Genomic DNA, 17,955 nt, shown 5'->3' with positions numbered 1-17,955 from the left:
GGGGGGCAAATATTCGGGGGTAACAGGGGAGGGTCGCGCTCACACATTGCTGACATGTGGACATGTACAATTCCTCACCTCCTCCTGCAGACCAAGACTACGGGGGACACGGGGCTGCTCCATCCCGAATCTAAGGACAGTGAGGAGAAAAGTATAACAACACTGAAAAGAAAAGGTGACAAGAGCACACCGACACTGTGCAAGGTGGGATGGAGTGCGGCGGCCATGTCGGCAGTGACGGAGTGCGGTGGCCATGTCAGCAGTGACGGTCTGCGGCGGTCATGTCGGCAGTGATGGTCTGCGGCGGCCATGTCAGCAGTGACGGTCTGCGGCGGCCATGTCAGCAGTGACGGTCTGCGGCGGCCATGTCGGCAGTGACGGAGTGCGGTGGCCATGTCAGCAGTGACGGTCTGCGGCGGAGATGTCGGGAGTGACGGTCTGCGGCGGAGATGTCGGCAGTGACGGAGTGCGGCGGCCATGTCGGCAGTGACGGAGTGCGGTGGCCATGTCGGCAGTGATGGTCTGCGGTGGCCATGTCAGCAGTGACGGTCTGCGGCGGTCATGTCGGCAGTGACGGAGTGCGGTGGCCATGTCAGCAGTGAGGAAGTGCGGTGGCCATGTCGGCAGTGACGGAGTGCGGTGGCCATGTCGGCAGTGACGGAGTGCGGTGGCCATGTCGGCAGTGACGGAGTGCGGTGGCGATGTCGGCAGTGAGGAAGTGCGGCGGCCATGTCAGCAGTGACGGTCTGCGGCGGCCATGTCGGCAGTGACGGAGTGCGGTGGCCATGTCAGCAGTGACGGTCTGCGGCGGAGATGTCGGGAGTGACGGTCTGCGGCGGAGATGTCGGCAGTGACGGAGTGCGGCGGCCATGTCGGCAGTGACGGAGTGCGGTGGCCATGTCGGCAGTGATGGTCTGCGGTGGCCATGTCAGCAGTGACGGTCTGCGGCGGTCATGTCGGCAGTGACGGAGTGCGGTGGCCATGTCAGCAGTGAGGAAGTGCGGTGGCCATGTCGGCAGTGACGGAGTGCGGTGGCCATGTCGGCAGTGACGGAGTGCGGTGGCCATGTCGGCAGTGAGGAAGTGCGGCGGCCATGTCAGCAGTGACGGTCTGCGGCGGCCATGTCAGCAGTGACGGTCTGCGGCGGCCATGTCGGCAGTGACGGAGTGCGGTGGCGATGTCGGCAGTGAGGAAGTGCGGCGGCCATGTCAGCAGTGACGGTCTGCGGCGGTCATGTCGGCAGTGACGGTGAGTTTGAGATTACGATTCCCCCGGATGAGGAGAAGATGGAGGACATCGTGTCTCTGCCGTCAGGGTGCGCACAGCGCTGTGCAGCCGTCGCCCGTCCGATGTTTCCGAGGGCTCGGTGACGCACACCCGCGTGACCTGCGGATACCATAGACGGACACGGTGTGCGCCCGGTGTCTGCACCCCCGGCCTCCAGCATGGACCCCACAATGTATCTGCACCGTTCGGCCATGTTCACACGTTGCGGTTTTTAGACAAATTTTAAGCTGTATTTTACAGTAGAAGCGCGGAGGTTTCAGAAAACCGCAGCATCAATTCTGTCAGCGCTTGTGCGCCATTAGGAAACAATGGGCGAGTGCAACACCGCAGAAAAACCGCAGCAACAGCGCATTTTGGGCCACTAGACTTTATCATCACACACGAGAAAAGAAAATCGCAGGAAAAAACAGCTGCGTGTAAGCAGCGCCTTTACTGCCAAGAGAGCAGGTTCTGCCCTGTGTGCCGTAAGATCCAGTGTGAACTCACCGTGTACGGGGTCTGAGCCGCTATCACCGGCGCCGCTCTCTCTCGGGGCTCCGCGTCTCAGCCTTGTTTGGTCTCCTTGGTAACGGACAATTTCCGGAGGTGTGTCCTCTCCGGCGGCCAATCAGTGAAGGAAAACCAAAGCGCGGGAGCGCAAACGTGAGCACGTGACCGTTACTATAGTTACCCCAGCCCCCTCCGTCCTCCTCCCACATCTCATCTCGCTCCCCCATCCATCTCTTCTTCTTGTGCCTCATCTCGCTCCCCCATCCATCTCCTCTTCTTGTGCCTCATCTCGCTCCCCCATCCATCTCCTCTTCTTGTGCCTCATCTCGCTCCCCCGTCCATCTCCTCTTCTTGTACCTCATCTCGCTCCCCCGTCCATCTCTTCTTCTTGTGCCTCATCTCGCTCCCCCGTCCATCTCCTCTTCTTGTGCCTCATCTCGCTCCCCCGTCCATCTCCTCTTCTTGTACCTCATCTCGCTCCCCCGTCCATCTCTTCTTCTTGTGCCTCATCTCGCTCCCCCGTCCATCTCCTCTTCTTGTGCCTCATCTCGCTCCCCCGTCCATCTCTTCTTCTTGTGCCTCATCTCGCTCCCCCGTCCATCTCTTCTTCTTGTGCCTCATCTCGCTCCCCCGTCCATCTCCTCTTCTTGTGCCTCATCTCGCTCCCCATCCATCTCCTCTTCTTGTACCTCATCTCGCTCCCCGTCCATCTCCTCTTCTTGTACCTCATCTCGCTCCCCATCCATCTCCTCTTCTTGTACCTCATCTCGCTCCCCGTCCATCTCCTCTTCTTGTGCCTCATCTTGCTCCCCCGTCCATCTCCTCTTCTTGTACCTCATCTCGCTCCCCCATCCATCTCCTCTTCTTGTACCTCATCTCGCTCCCCCGTCCATCTCCACTTCTTGTACCTCATCTCGCTCCCCCGTCCATCTCCACTTCTTGTACCTCATCTCGCTCCCCGTCCATCTCCTCTTCTTGTACCTCATCTCGCTCCCCGTCCATCTCCTCTTCTTGTGCCTCATCTCGCTCCCCCATCCATCTCCTCTTCTTGTACCTCATCTCGCTCCCCCGTCCATCTCCTCTTCTTGTGCCTCATCTCGCTCCCCCATCCATCTCCTCTTCTTGTACCTCATCTCGCTCCCCCATCCATCTCCTCTTCTTGTACCTCATCTCGCTCCCCCATCCATCTCCTCTTCTTGTACCTCATCTCATCCCCCATCCATCTCCTCTTCTTGTGCCTCATCTTGCTCCCCCATCCATCTCCTCTTCTTGTACCTCATCTCGCTCCCCATCCATCTCCTCTTCTTGTACCTCATCTCGCTCCCCCATCCATCTCCTCTTCTTGTGCCTCATCTTGCTCCCCCGTCCATCTCCTCTTCTTGTACCTCATCTCGCTCCCCGTCCATCTCCTCTTCTTGTACCTCATCTCGCTCCCCCATCCATCTCCTCTTCTTGTACCTCATCTCATCCCCCATCCATCTCCTCTTCTTGTGCCTCATCTCGCTCCCCCGTCCATCTCTTCTTCTTGTGCCTCATCTCGCTCCCCATCCATCTCCTCTTCTTGTACCTCATCTCGCTCCCCGTCCATCTCCTCTTCTTGTACCTCATCTCGCTCCCCGTCCATCTCCTCTTCTTGTACCTCATCTCGCTCCCCCATCCATCTCCTCTTCTTGTGCCTCATCTTGCTCCCCGTCCATCTCCTCTTCTTGTACCTCATCTCGCTCCCCATCCATCTCCTCTTCTTGTGCCTCATCTCGCTCCCCCGTCCATCTCCTCTTCTTGTGCCTCATCTCGCTCCCCATCCATCTCCTCTTCTTGTACCTCATCTCGCTCCCCCGTCCATCTCCTCTTCTTGTACCTCATCTCGCTCCCCCATCCATCTCCTCTTCTTGTACCTCATCTCGCTCCCCGTCCATCTCCTCTTCTTGTACCTCATCTCGCTCCCCCGTCCATCTCCTCTTCTTGTACCTCATCTCGCTCCCCGTCCATCTCCCCTTCTTGTACCTCATCTCGCTCCCCGTCCATCTCCTCCACTCTTGTACCTCATCTCGCTCCCCGTCCATCTCCTCTTCTTGTACCTCATCTCGCTCCCCGTCCATCTCCTCTTCTTGTACCTCATCTCGCTCCCCCATCCATCTCCTCTTCTTGTGCCTCATCTTGCTCCCCATCCATCTCCTCTTCTTGTACCTCATCTCGCTCCCCATCCATCTCCTCTTCTTGTACCTCATCTCGCTCCCCCGTCCATCTCCTCTTCTTGTACCTCATCTCGCTCCCCGTCCATCTCCTCCACTCTTGTACCTCATCTCGCTCCCCGTCCATCTCCTCTTCTTGTACCTCATCTTGCTCCCCATCCATCTCCACTTCTTGTACCTCATCTCGCTCCCCCATCCATCTCCTCTTCTTGTACCTCATCTCGCTCCCCATCCATCTCCTCTTCTTGTACCTCATCTCGCTCCCCCATCCATCTCCTCTTCTTGTACCTCATCTCGCTCCCCCATCCATCTCCTCTTCTTGTACCTCATCTCATCCCCCATCCATCTCCTCTTCTTGTGCCTCATCTCGCTCCCCCATCCATCTCCTCTTCTTGTGCCTCATCTCGCTCCCCCATCCATCTCCTCTTCTTGTGCCTCATCTCGCTCCCCCATCCATCTCCTCTTCTTGTGCCTCATCTCGCTCCCCCATCCATCTCCTCTTCTTGTGCCTCATCTCGCTCCCCCATCCATCTCCTCTTCTTGTACCTCATCTCGCTCCCCATCCATCTCCACTTCTTGTGCCTCATCTCGCTCCCCATCCATCTCCTCTTCTTGTGCCTCATCTCGCTCCCCATCCATCTCCTCTTCTTGTACCTCATCTCGCTCCCCCGTCCAACTCCTCTTCTTGTACCTCATCTCGCTCCCCCATCCATCTCTTCTTCTTGTGCCTCATCTCGCTCCCCCATCCATCTCCTCTTCTTGTACCTCATCTCGCTCCCCCATCCATCTCCTCTTCTTGTGCCTCATCTCGCTCCCCCATCCATCTCCTCTTCTTGTGCCTCATCTTGCTCCCCATCCATCTCCTCTTCTTGTACCTCATCTCGCTCCCCCGTCCATCTCTTCTTCTTGTGCCTCATCTCGCTCCCCATCCATCTCCTCTTCTTGTACCTCATCTCGCTCCCCCGTCCATCTCCTCTTCTTGTACCTCATCTCGCTCCCCGTCCATCTCCTCTTCTTGTACCTCATCTCGCTCCCCCATCCATCTCCTCTTCTTGTGCCTCATCTCGCTCCCCCATCCATCTCCTCTTCTTGTGCCTCATCTTGCTCCCCATCCATCTCCTCTTCTTGTACCTCATCTCGCTCCCCATCCATCTCCTCTTCTTGTACCTCATCTCGCTCCCCCGTCCATCTCCTCTTCTTGTACCTCATCTCGCTCCCCGTCCATCTCCTCTTCTTGTACCTCATCTCGCTCCCCCATCCATCTCCTCTTCTTGTGCCTCATCTTGCTCCCCATCCATCTCCTCTTCTTGTACCTCATCTCGCTCCCCATCCATCTCCTCTTCTTGTACCTCATCTCGCTCCCCCGTCCATCTCCTCTTCTTGTACCTCATCTCGCTCCCCGTCCATCTCCTCTTCTTGTACCTCATCTCGCTCCCCCATCCATCTCCTCTTCTTGTACCTCATCTTGCTCCCCGTCCATCTCCTCTTCTTGTACCTCATCTCGCTCCCCCATCCATCTCCACTTCTTGTACCTCATCTCGCTCCCCGTCCATCTCCTCTTCTTGTACCTCATCTCGCTCCCCCATCCATCTCCTCTTCTTGTGCCTCATCTCGCTCCCCCATCCATCTCCTCTTCTTGTGCCTCATCTTGCTCCCCGTCCATCTCCTCTTCTTGTACCTCATCTCGCTCCCCCATCCATCTCCTCTTCTTGTACCTCATCTCGCTCCCCGTCCATCTCCTCTTCTTGTACCTCATCTCGCTCCCCCATCCATCTCCTCTTCTTGTACCTCATCTCGCTCCCCCGTCCATCTCCTCTTCTTGTGCCTCATCTTGCTCCCCCGTCCATCTCCTCTTCTTGTACCTCATCTCGCTCCCCGTCCATCTCCTCTTCTTGTACCTCATCTCGCTCCCCCATCCATCTCCTCTTCTTGTACCTCATCTCGCTCCCCCGTCCATCTCCTCTTCTTGTACCTCATCTCGCTCCCCGTCCATCTCCTCTTCTTGTACCTCATCTCGCTCCCCCATCCATCTCCTCTTCTTGTACCTCATCTCGCTCCCCCATCCATCTCCTCTTCTTGTACCTCATCTCATCCCCCATCCATCTCCTCTTCTTGTGCCTCATCTCGCTCCCCCGTCCATCTCTTCTTCTTGTGCCTCATCTCGCTCCCCATCCATCTCCTCTTCTTGTACCTCATCTCGCTCCCCCGTCCATCTCCTCTTCTTGTACCTCATCTCGCTCCCCGTCCATCTCCTCTTCTTGTACCTCATCTCGCTCCCCGTCCATCTCCTCTTCTTGTACCTCATCTCGCTCCCCCATCCATCTCCTCTTCTTGTGCCTCATCTTGCTCCCCGTCCATCTCCTCTTCTTGTACCTCATCTCGCTCCCCATCCATCTCCTCTTCTTGTACCTCATCTCGCTCCCCCGTCCATCTCCTCTTCTTGTACCTCATCTCGCTCCCCGTCCATCTCCTCTTCTTGTACCTCATCTCGCTCCCCGTCCATCTCCTCCACTCTTGTACCTCATCTCGCTCCCCGTCCATCTCCTCTTCTTGTACCTCATCTCGCTCCCCGTCCATCTCCTCTTCTTGTACCTCATCTCGCTCCCCCATCCATCTCCTCTTCTTGTGCCTCATCTTGCTCCCCATCCATCTCCTCTTCTTGTACCTCATCTCGCTCCCCATCCATCTCCTCTTCTTGTACCTCATCTCGCTCCCCCGTCCATCTCCTCTTCTTGTACCTCATCTCGCTCCCCGTCCATCTCCTCTTCTTGTACCTCATCTCGCTCCCCCATCCATCTCCTCTTCTTGTGCCTCATCTCGCTCCCCCATCCATCTCCTCTTCTTTTGCCTCATCTTGCTCCCCATCCATCTCCTCTTCTTGTACCTCATCTCGCTCCCCCATCCATCTCTTCTTCTTGTGCCTCATCTCGCTCCCCATCCATCTCCTCTTCTTGTACCTCATCTCGCTCCCCCGTCCAACTCCTCTTCTTGTACCTCATCTCGCTCCCCCATCCATCTCTTCTTCTTGTGCCTCATCTCGCTCCCCCATCCATCTCCTCTTCTTGTACCTCATCTCGCTCCCCCATCCATCTCCTCTTCTTGTGCCTCATCTCGCTCCCCCATCCATCTCCTCTTCTTGTGCCTCATCTTGCTCCCCATCCATCTCCTCTTCTTGTACCTCATCTCGCTCCCCCGTCCATCTCTTCTTCTTGTGCCTCATCTCGCTCCCCATCCATCTCCTCTTCTTGTACCTCATCTCGCTCCCCCGTCCATCTCCTCTTCTTGTACCTCATCTCGCTCCCCGTCCATCTCCTCTTCTTGTACCTCATCTCGCTCCCCCATCCATCTCCTCTTCTTGTGCCTCATCTCGCTCCCCCATCCATCTCCTCTTCTTGTGCCTCATCTTGCTCCCCATCCATCTCCTCTTCTTGTACCTCATCTCGCTCCCCATCCATCTCCTCTTCTTGTACCTCATCTCGCTCCCCCGTCCATCTCCTCTTCTTGTACCTCATCTCGCTCCCCGTCCATCTCCTCTTCTTGTACCTCATCTCGCTCCCCCATCCATCTCCTCTTCTTGTACCTCATCTTGCTCCCCGTCCATCTCCTCTTCTTGTACCTCATCTCGCTCCCCCATCCATCTCCACTTCTTGTACCTCATCTCGCTCCCCGTCCATCTCCTCTTCTTGTACCTCATCTCGCTCCCCCATCCATCTCCTCTTCTTGTGCCTCATCTCGCTCCCCCATCCATCTCCTCTTCTTGTGCCTCATCTTGCTCCCCGTCCATCTCCTCTTCTTGTACCTCATCTCGCTCCCCCATCCATCTCCTCTTCTTGTACCTCATCTCGCTCCCCCATCCATCTCCTCTTCTTGTACCTCATCTCGCTCCCCCATCCATCTCCTCTTCTTGTACCTCATCTCGCTCCCCCATCCATCTCCTCTTCTTGTACCTCATCTCGCTCCCCGTCCATCTCCTCTTCTTGTACCTCATCTCGCTCCCCCATCCATCTCCTCTTCTTGTGCCTCATCTCGCTCCCCCATCCATCTCCTCTTCTTGTGCCTCATCTTGCTCCCCGTCCATCTCCTCTTCTTGTACCTCATCTCGCTCCCCCATCCATCTCCTCTTCTTGTGCCTCATCTCGCTCCCCCATCCATCTCCTCTTCTTGTGCCTCATCTTGCTCCCCGTCCATCTCCTCTTCTTGTACCTCATCTCGCTCCCCGTCCATCTCCTCTTCTTGTACCTCATCTCGCTCCCCGTCCATCTCCTCTTCTTGTACCTCATCTCGCTCCCCCATCCATCTCCTCTTCTTGTGCCTCATCTTGCTCCCCCATCCATCTCCTCTTCTTGTACCTCATCTCGCTCCCCCATCCATCTCCTCTTCTTGTGCCTCATCTCGCTCCCCGTCCATCTCCTCTTCTTGTGCCTCATCTCGCTCCCCCGTTCATCTCCTCTTCTTGTACCTCATCTCGCTCCCCATCCATCTCCTCTTCTTGTACCTCATCTCGCTCCCCCATCCATCTCCTCTTCTTGTACCTCATCTCGCTCCCCCGTCCATCTCCTCTTCTTGTACCTCATCTCGCTCCCCGTCCATCTCCTCTTCTTGTACCTCATCTCGCTCCCCCGTCCATCTCCTCTTCTTGTACCTCATCTCGCTCCCCGTCCATCTCCTCTTCTTGTACCTCATCTCGCTCCCCGTCCATCTCCTCTTCTTGTACCTCATCTCGCTCCCCCATCCATCTCCTCTTCTTGTGCCTCATCTCGCTCCCCCATCCATCTCCTCTTCTTGTGCCTCATCTCGCTCCCCCATCCATCTCCTCTTCTTGTACCTCATCTCGCTCCCCATCCATCTCTTCTTGTACCTCATCTCGCTCCCCCGTCCATCTCCTCTTCTTGTACCTCATCTCGCTCCCCGTCCATCTCCTCTTCTTGTACCTCATCTCGCTCCCCGTCCATCTCCTCTTATTGTGCCTCATCTCGCTCCCCCATCCATCTCCTCTTCTTGTGCCTCATCTCGCTCCCCCATCCATCTCCTCTTCTTGTGCCTCATCTCGCTCCCCCATCCATCTCCTCTTCTTGTACCTCATCTCGCTCCCCATCCATCTCTTCTTGTACCTCATCTCGCTCCCCCATCCATCTCCTCTTCTTGTGCCTCATCTCACTCCCCATCCATCTCCTCTTCTTGTACCTCATCTCGCTCCCCATCCATCTCCTCTTCTTGTGCCTCATCTCGCTCCCCCATCCATCTCCTCTTCTTGTGCCTCATCTCGCTCCCCCATCCATCTCCTCTTCTTGTGCCTCATCTCACTCCCCATCCATCTCCTCTTCTTGTACCTCATCTCACTCCCCATCCATCTCCTCTTCTTGTACCTCATCTCGCTCCCCATCCATCTCCTCTTCTTGTGAGTCATCTCACTCCCCATCCATCTCCTCTTGTGCGTCATCTTGCTTCCTCATCCATTTTCTCCACTCTTGTACCTCATCTTGCTCCCCATCCATCTCCACTTCTTGTACCTCATCTCGTTACCCCATCCATCTCCTCTTCTTGTGTGTCTTCTCGCTCCCCCATCCATCTCATCTTCTTGTACCTAATCTCACTCCCCATCCATCTCCACTTCTTGTGTGTCATCTTGCTCCCCCATCCATCTCCACTTCTTGTGTCATCTTGCTCCCCCATCCATCTCCACTTCTTGTGTCATCTTGCTCCCCCATCCATCTCCTCCACTTCTCGTACCTCATCTCGCTCCCCCATCCATCTCCTCCACTCTTGTACCTCATCTTGCTCCCCCATCCATCTCCACTTCTTGTACCTCATCTCATCCCCCCACCCATCTCCTCTTCTTGTGCGTCTTCTTGCTCCCCCATCCATCTCATCTTGTACCTCATCTCGCTCCCCATCCATCTCATCTTGTACCTCATCTCGCTCCCCATCCATCTCTTCTTCTTGTACCTCATCTTGCTTCCTCATCCATCTCCACTTCTTGTGTGTCATCTTGCTCCCCCATCCATCTCCTCCACTTCTTGTAGCTCATCTCATCCCCCCATCCATCTCCTCTTCTTGTGCGTCTTCTCGCTCCCCCATCCATCTCATCTTGTACCTCATCTCGCTCCCCATCCATTTCCTCTTCTTGTACCTCATCTTGCTCCCCCATCCATCTCCTCCACTTCTTGTACCTCATCTTGCTCCCCCATCCATCTCCTCCACTTCTTGTACCTCATCTCGCTCCCCATCCATCTCCTCTTCTTGTACCTAATCTCACTCCCCATCCATCTCCACTTCTTGTGTCATCTTGCTCCCCCATCCATTTCTTCATCTTGTACCTCATCTCGTTCCCCCATCCATCTCCTCCACTCTTGTACCTCATCTTGCTTCCTCATCCATCTCCACTTCTTGTGTCATCTTGCTCCCCCATCCATCTCCTCCACTCTTGTACCTCATCTCGCTCCCCCATCCATCTCCACTTCTTGTGCATCTTCTCGCTCCCCCATCCATCTCATCTTGTACCTCATCTCGCTCCCCATCCATTTCCTCTTCTTGTACCTCATCTTGCTTCCTCATCCATCTCCACTTCTTGTGTGTCATCTTGCTCCCCCATCCATCTCCTCCACTCTTGTACCTCATCTTGCTCCCCCATCCATCTCTTCTTCTTGTACCTCATCTCGCTCCCCCATCCATCTCCTCTTCTTGTGTGTCTTCTCGCTCCCCCATCCATCTCATCTTGTACCTCATCTCGCTCCCCATCCATTTCTTCTTCTTGTTCCTCATCTTTCTTCCTCATCCATCTCCACTTCTTGTGTGTCATCTTGCTCCCCCATCCATCTCCTCCACTCTTGTACCTCATCTTGCTCCCCCATCCATCTCTTCTTCTTGTACCTCATCTCGCTCCCCCATCCATCTCCTCTTCTTGTACCTCATCTCGCTCCCCCATCCATCTCATCTTGTACCTCATCTCGCTCCCCATCCATTTCTTCTTCTTGTTCCTCATCTTTCTTCCTCATCCATCTCCACTTCTTGTGTGTCATCTTGCTCCCCCATCCATCTCCTCCACTTCTTGTACCTCATCTCGCTCCCCATCCATCTCCACTTCTTGTGTGTCATCTTGCTCCCGCATCCATCTCCTCCACTCTTGTACCTCATCTCGCTCCCCATCCATTTCCTCTTCTTGTACCTCATCTTGCTTCCTCATCCATCTCCACTTCTTGTGTGTCATCTTGCTCCCCCATCCATCTCCTCCACTTCTTGTACCTCATCTCGCTCCCCATCCATCTCCACTTCTTGTGTGTCATCTTGCTCCCGCATCCATCTCCTCCACTCTTGTACCTCATCTCGCTCCCCATCCATTTCCTCTTCTTGTACCTCATCTTGCTTCCTCATCCATCTCCACTTCTTGTGTGTCATCTTGCCCCCCCATCCATCTCCTCCACTTCTTGTAGCTCATCTCGCTTCCCCCCATCCACCTCCTCTTTTTGTGCGACATCTCGCTCCCACTTTTCTCCATCTGCTTCTAAGGGACATTGTGCTTGTGGATTCTTTTTCCTGTTGATTTCCCCCCATTGAATGCTTCTCTTCCAATTGTTCTGGGAACACCGTTGTGAGAAACCATGAAGACTGCTTTCAACTTTTCTGCATGTTGTGTTTGTTGAGTTGCATTCACCAGTAACAGGTTAGCGTTGACTGTCGAGTTTTATCGTTACTGACTAGGAATGTGCGATCAGGTCTCTCACCAAGACATTAATGCAGATGCACTAATTTCTTGGTTTGGCACGATACCACATTAGTTAGCTCGCTTTCATCGTCATTTCATATGACTGTAAATGAGATTTTGTGTGTCTGTACAGAAGTCAACCTGATTTACTGCCATTCTCCACTAGCTGTTACCGGCTACACTATAGATCATGAAGCCTCTCTGTTAGGCAATGTGCTGCCATGTCCCTGAACAGCTGTAAGGCAGCAGATGTGGGAGCACTGGTTAGTTTCAGGTTTATCTCTGCTGCGTGTTTCATGGTTCCTGGTATATGTTGTGGGGGTGGAGGGGGTGTTGCAATGATAGGTTCAGTATGCCTTAGTTTTATGTGACTGGCAGACTCACACATGAACAGTGCCCCCTATGTCCTTCCCATGGAATTTCTGTAAGGGTGAGTCCACATTACTATAAAAACAAGGGCAAAAAATTCAATAAGGCCTTATTAATAGAGGTCCCCTATAACACTGATTGCACTACCAATGGTGATCATAGAGACATATCATTGATGTAGCGGAGGTGCCATTCCATCCATTGGAGATCATGCCTGTTACGTGTTATGGAACCACTCAGCACCCAGATTATGTTGTGCAGTTATATGTAAGTAGAATAGGTTCCATGTGAGATGCATCAGCCCACAGGCTACGCCCCTGGGCAGAGGGGACAAGATATCCCCCTTCTGTCCTCCCCCCACCTTTGTAATTCCCACAGTAAATATCGGCAGGCTCCAGCCACTTGCGGCTATTGTAATGTATGTCTGGCCTGCTGTTTTTCTATTGGCCTGCCCTCTGTATCTGTGTGATATATTCTGTGTCCTGTGAATAAAGTGTTGTCAGACTGGAAATACGTGGAGAAGCAGTGAACTTTTATATATGCGCCCATGTAACCAAGGAATTCCAGCCAGCGTCCTTCATTCAGACTCCAGCCAAAACAGAGTGGACCTCCTGAAACACGGGGTGGTACTGAAAGAGGTACCCCAGCTTGGTAGACCCCGTTACACTGGTGGCAGGCAGCGGAATGTGATACCCCTTCTACAGGAGGAAAGGAATGAATGGAAAACAACTACCAGAAGTTAAAGAGGACTACATTAAAAGATCTGGTGGAAGCCCGAGGGTTAATTGCCAGCAACAAAACAAAAGCAGATTTTATAGCAGCCCTCATGGAACACGACAGTGCAGCGCCCCCCAATGTGAACGTGGAGGAGACTGAATTCCAGAGGGAGGTAAAGAACAGACTGGCGTTCTATGGCCCAAACCCTGCAGTAGAGATCATACGAGATGTGATGGCTGATGTGCGTACTGATCTGAAGGAAAAGATGGCCGAGCGGACCAGGATAGAGCTAACCAAGATGGAGATGGCAGAGCGGACCAAAGTGGAGCTGGCCAAGATGGAGATGGCAGAGCGGAGAGAGGAGAGTCAGCAAGCAGGGGTAGCTCTGGCCTCCGACCAGGTACCTTCAACAGTAAGCCACCTCAAGATCCAGTATAATGCCTTCCGACAGTTGGGGGAGGCAGAGGAAGACATTGATGGCTTTCTGCAGGACTTTGAGCGGCAGTGTGCCCTGCATCAAGTGAAGCCGGAGGAACGGGTTCAGATTCTGGCCAGCAAGCTGACAGGCCGGGCAGCGGATGCCTATCGCACGGTACCTGATGAGGACTGTATGGACTATGAGCGGATCAAAGAAGTGATCTTGGCCCGGTATGCGCTGACACCAGAGGCATACCGCCAAAAGTTTCGCGGACTTATAAAACGCATAATCGATAACCACGCTGAATGGGCCTGTAAATTACGGCGGTCACTGCTACAGTAGGTACAAGGGAGCCAAGCAACAACTAAGGAGGACGTCCTCCAGCTTGTCTTGTTAGAACGATTCTTTAATGGACTAACCCCCGAGACACAGGGATGGCTTCGGGACAGGTGGCCAACGACTCTTGAGGAAGCCGCTCGTCTGGCCGATGAACATCATGATGCCAGGAGGCCTCAGTTGTCCGGATCAAAGATGGTCACTAGGGGTCTGCCCATGGACCTGGAGGGCCCCAAACCACAGAAGATTGTAAGGGGACCAGCTAGAAACCTGGCCTACCACAGTTCCCCTGGGGCGCGATGCCACACCTGCCGTCAGCTGGGCCACCTGCAAAGACAATGTCCCAACCGGACTCGGCATACCCAGTGGCCAAAGGCGGGAACAGCTACCTTCCGCCGGGCCGCTGTACACTGCTACCAAGGCGAAGCTGACCCGACATTGGGGGCTACGACTAACCAAGGGGTGGAAGAGATGGAGGAAGTGCTGCATGAAGTGGACTCCATGCAGGTAGCCCGGCCAGATAATCGACAACAGCATCGACAGGTCGTGTGGGGTAATGGGAAACGTATGCAGGGACTAAGAGATTCAGGGGCAACTTTGACCCTTGTGAAGCCTCATCTCGTCCGGGACCAAGAGAAGGTGGACCGGACAGTGGCAGGCCGTGTAGCGGGGGAGCCATACATCAACTGCCCACTGCCAGGATTCACCTGAACTGGGGAGTCGGGGATGGCCTTATTAAGGTCGGCTTGATGGAGGATTTGCCCGCAGACGTCTTGCTGGGAAATGACTTGGGGCCCATGTTGTCTGCCTTCTCGGTTACCCCTCTGGCTGAGACATATCCTGTGACCACCCGGAGACAAGCTCAAGCTGCGGAGGCGGAATCACACTCAGAGGAGGCCCAGGTAAGACATCCCAGCCCTACAAGTATTCCCATAGCCAGGCACATTTCTTCGGCCACCCCAGATGAATTTAAGAGGGAGTTACTTGAGGATCCTTCATTGGAGGGATATCGTGGGAAGGCACAAGAGGGGAGAGGGGTACTGGAAGGGGAACAGTTTGTATGGAAGCAGGGACTCCTCTACCGGATCACAGAGCAGCACCACACAGGGACAAGCCCCATTAGAAAAGGCACCAGAAAAGATCATATGCATATCTGGTGCCTTTTCTTTTAGAAATTGTTACCTCTTAGGGATTTATTCACATACATATGGTAGAATGTTGGTATAGGTTCATCTATATCTGGCTGTGCCCCCAGAATTTACCAACATAACCACCTGTTTTGCCTTGCATATTTGGCTTTTGGTTAATTAATATTAATTTTTGGTTATTTACCTTATTTATTATATTACATTTTATTTTCTAATATATAACCGCCATTTCTCTGCACTCCATACAAGGGTACTGGTTAATTTATTGATATTCCTACGTTTGGTTTTTGTACCTTGCTAATTCCCTCATTGTTTGTCCTGGTAGTATTCTCCCCCCTTCTTATCTTAATTTGTTTTTTGCAAACTTGTTTTAATATTTATCAATAAATTTACTATTTTATATTTATGTTCCTACCTCACTTCTTTTCTTCTATGGTATTCCATATTAGAATATGTTGTTTGTATTGCTGAAGTGATTTTGCCATTAGTGATCTAGGACTATGGGAATAAGAACAAGTTCCAAGCTGCATGGCAGGGGCCCTACCAGGTAGTGGGGAAAATAGCCGACACCACCTATAATGTCGCCGATTATGACTACCCCAGGGTTATCCGCAAGTTCCACGTGAATATGCTGAAGCCCTACCGGGAGCGCCCTGAAGAGGTATTGGCCATCTGTGCACTTGAAGCATAGGATTTAGCCGGACTTCCCTCGCCTGATGTTTTAGGGGAAATGACTCAGTCTAAAACATGGGGCCAGGTACACTTGGGTGAAGACCTAGGCCCCCGGGAGAGACAGCAGGCGGAGGAGTTGTTGAGGCAGCGACAGAGGATGTTTTTGGAGAAACCAAGGTACACTTGCCTGGCACAACACAAGGTTGAGACCCAGGATCAGACCCCCCTGCGACAACCCCCCTTCCGCGTCCCTAAGTCTATACAAGAAGGGATGCGACAATAGATACAAGAGATGTTGCGTTTAGGGGTCATTGAAGAGTCAGATAGTCCCTGGGCATCCCCCGTAGTGTTAGTGCCCAAGAAGGATGAGACTACACGGTTTTGTGTAGACTATCGTAAGCTCAATGAGAAAATGGTGACGGATGCGTATCCCATGCCGCGTGTGGATGAGTTGTTAGAACGGCTGGCGGGGGCAAAGTATTTGACCACCATCGATCCATGCAAAGGCCACTGACAGATTCCCCTTAGTCCTGACGCTATTCCCAAGTCGGCATTTGTCACCCTGTTTGGCTTATTCCAGTTTCGAGTTATGCCATTTGGGATGAAGACTGCCCCGGCGACCTTCCACAGGCTGACTGACCGGCTTCTGGATGGTCTCCAGGACTATGCTTGTGCCTACCTGGACGACATCGCCATCTACAGCACGACATGGGAAGAGCATCTAAATCACCTAGAGACAGTATTGGACAGGATCCACAAGGCCGGAATCACCCTGAACCCAATCAAGTGTCACGTGGGCAAAGCAGAGGTTCAGTATTTAGGGCATTGGGTGGGAAGTGGGAAACAGAGACCAGAACCAGCCAAGATTGAGGCCATAGCCAAATGGCCCACCCCACGCACTAAAACCCAGGTCATGGCGTTTCTAGGAACAGCAGGGTATTACAGGAAATTCGTTCCCAATTACAGCAGTGTAGCCAAGCCCCTCACTGATCTGACCCGTAAGAACCAACCCCGCCAGGTAACCTGGACCCCAGAGTGTGAGGAAGCCTTCCGCCAGCTAAAGGACGCCCTCACCAATACCCCTGTATTGGCCGCACCCGATCCAACTAAACGTTTCCTTGTTCACACGGACGCTTCTATGTTTGGATTGGGGGCAGTACTGAGCCAAGTCGGCCCGGACTGCAAAGAACACCCAGTAGCTTACCTGAGTCGGAACCTACTGCCCCGTGAAGTAAGCTATGCGGCCATCGAGAAGGAGTGCCTGGCGGTAGTATGGGCACTCAAAAAGTTGCAACCATATTTGTATGGATGACAGTTTTCCCTCCTAATGGACCATAATCCCCTAGTCTGGCTTAACCGGGTCTCCGAAGACAACGCCAGATTACTGCGGTGGAGTTTAGCCCTACAACCTCTGGACTTCACCATCCACTACAGACCCGGCAAACAAAACGGTAACGCCGATGGACTAAGTCGACAAACGGAACTTGTACCAACCCCATAAACTTCGGTCATCCCCAAACCGATCCGTTAAGGATCAGACTGTGTATGCCGATCGCGTCGCTCAAAGGGGGAGCCGTGTTACGGAACCTCTCAGCACCCAGATTATGTTGTGCAGTTATATGTATGTAGAATAGGTTCCATGTGAGATGCATCAGCCCAGAGGCTGCGCCCCTGGGCAGAGGGGACAAGATATCCCCTTCTGTCCTCCCCCCACCTTTGTAATTCCTACAGTAAATATCGGCAGGCCTTCCGCCACCTGCGGCTATTGTAATGTATGTCTGGCCTGCTGTTTTTCTATTGGCCTGCCCTCTGTATCTGTGTGATATATTCTGTGTCCTGTGAATAAAGTGTTGTCAGACTGGAAATACGTGGAGAAGCAGTGAACTTTTATATATGCGCCCAGGTAACCAAGGAATTCTAGCCAGCGTCCTTCATTCAGACCACAGCCAAAACAGAGTGGACCTCCTTAAACATGGGGTGGTACTGAAAGAGGTACCCCAGCTTGGTAGACTCCGTTACAATGCCATGACAGGTTGACTCGGAGGACCAAGAGCACCCCGTGTTATACTTGAGCTGGAAACTTCTGCCGAGGGAAGTGGCCTACTCTACCATCGAGAAGGAGTGCCTGGCCATAGTCTGGGCCCTGCAGCGCTTGCAGCCCAACTTGTACAGTCGCACCTTCACAACCCTCTGCGCTGGCTGAACGCCATGTGTGGAACCAACGGAAGGTTGCTACGCTGGAGCTTTGCCCTCCAGCAGTTTGACTTCACCATCGAACACAAAACGGGCAGGGAGCATAACAATGCGGATGGGTTGTCCCGCCGGGGTGAACCTGCTGAAGTGCGCATGGAGGAGCACCAAGAGGTCCTGCCTCCGTAGCACAGACCAAAAGGGGGCGGTGTCACGATAATGTATAAAATGAAGTAGGATTTTTCCTGTTAGCACACATGCTGTGGGCTCTGACCCCCTTCTCTCTGTGCTTCTGCATGTTGATATGTGTGTGTATGAATCCTAAACCTCATTCCCTCTCCCCACAAGAATTTTTACGTCCTCTGTAGCTGTCGTAGACAATCCTCCCATCTAGTACCAGGTAGAACTGGTATAGTCTCTCAAAAGACATGAGGT

General features: G+C 53.4%; 1 protein-coding gene across 3 annotated transcripts in view; it reads right to left on the bottom strand.

Moving 5' to 3' along the window:
• SPAG8 (sperm associated antigen 8) overlaps positions 1–1,991 on the bottom strand; it is a 43,029-nt gene extending 41,038 nt beyond the window's left edge. Inside the window, exons 1-2 of one of the 3 annotated variants that reach the window (XM_077281257.1) lie at positions 1,774–1,991; positions 79–130 (exon numbers count right to left, since the gene is read on the bottom strand). In XM_077281257.1, the coding sequence (XP_077137372.1) occupies positions 79–123 (45 nt within the window). In that variant the 5' untranslated portion in view covers positions 124–130; positions 1,774–1,991. Of the gene's footprint in view, positions 1–68; positions 131–1,773 lie in introns of all 3 variants that reach the window. The other 2 variants (XM_077281260.1, XM_077281259.1) reach the window with 2 other exon arrangements.
• Between the last annotated feature and the right edge of the window lie 15,964 nt (positions 1,992–17,955).

The sequence above is a fragment of the Ranitomeya variabilis genome, chromosome 1 (genome assembly GCF_051348905.1).
Source record: "Ranitomeya variabilis isolate aRanVar5 chromosome 1, aRanVar5.hap1, whole genome shotgun sequence".
In the NCBI taxonomy this organism is placed as follows: Eukaryota; Metazoa; Chordata; class Amphibia; order Anura; family Dendrobatidae; genus Ranitomeya; species Ranitomeya variabilis.
Note: the sequence above shows the minus strand (reverse complement) of the source record. Positions and strands in the feature narration are given on the sequence as shown.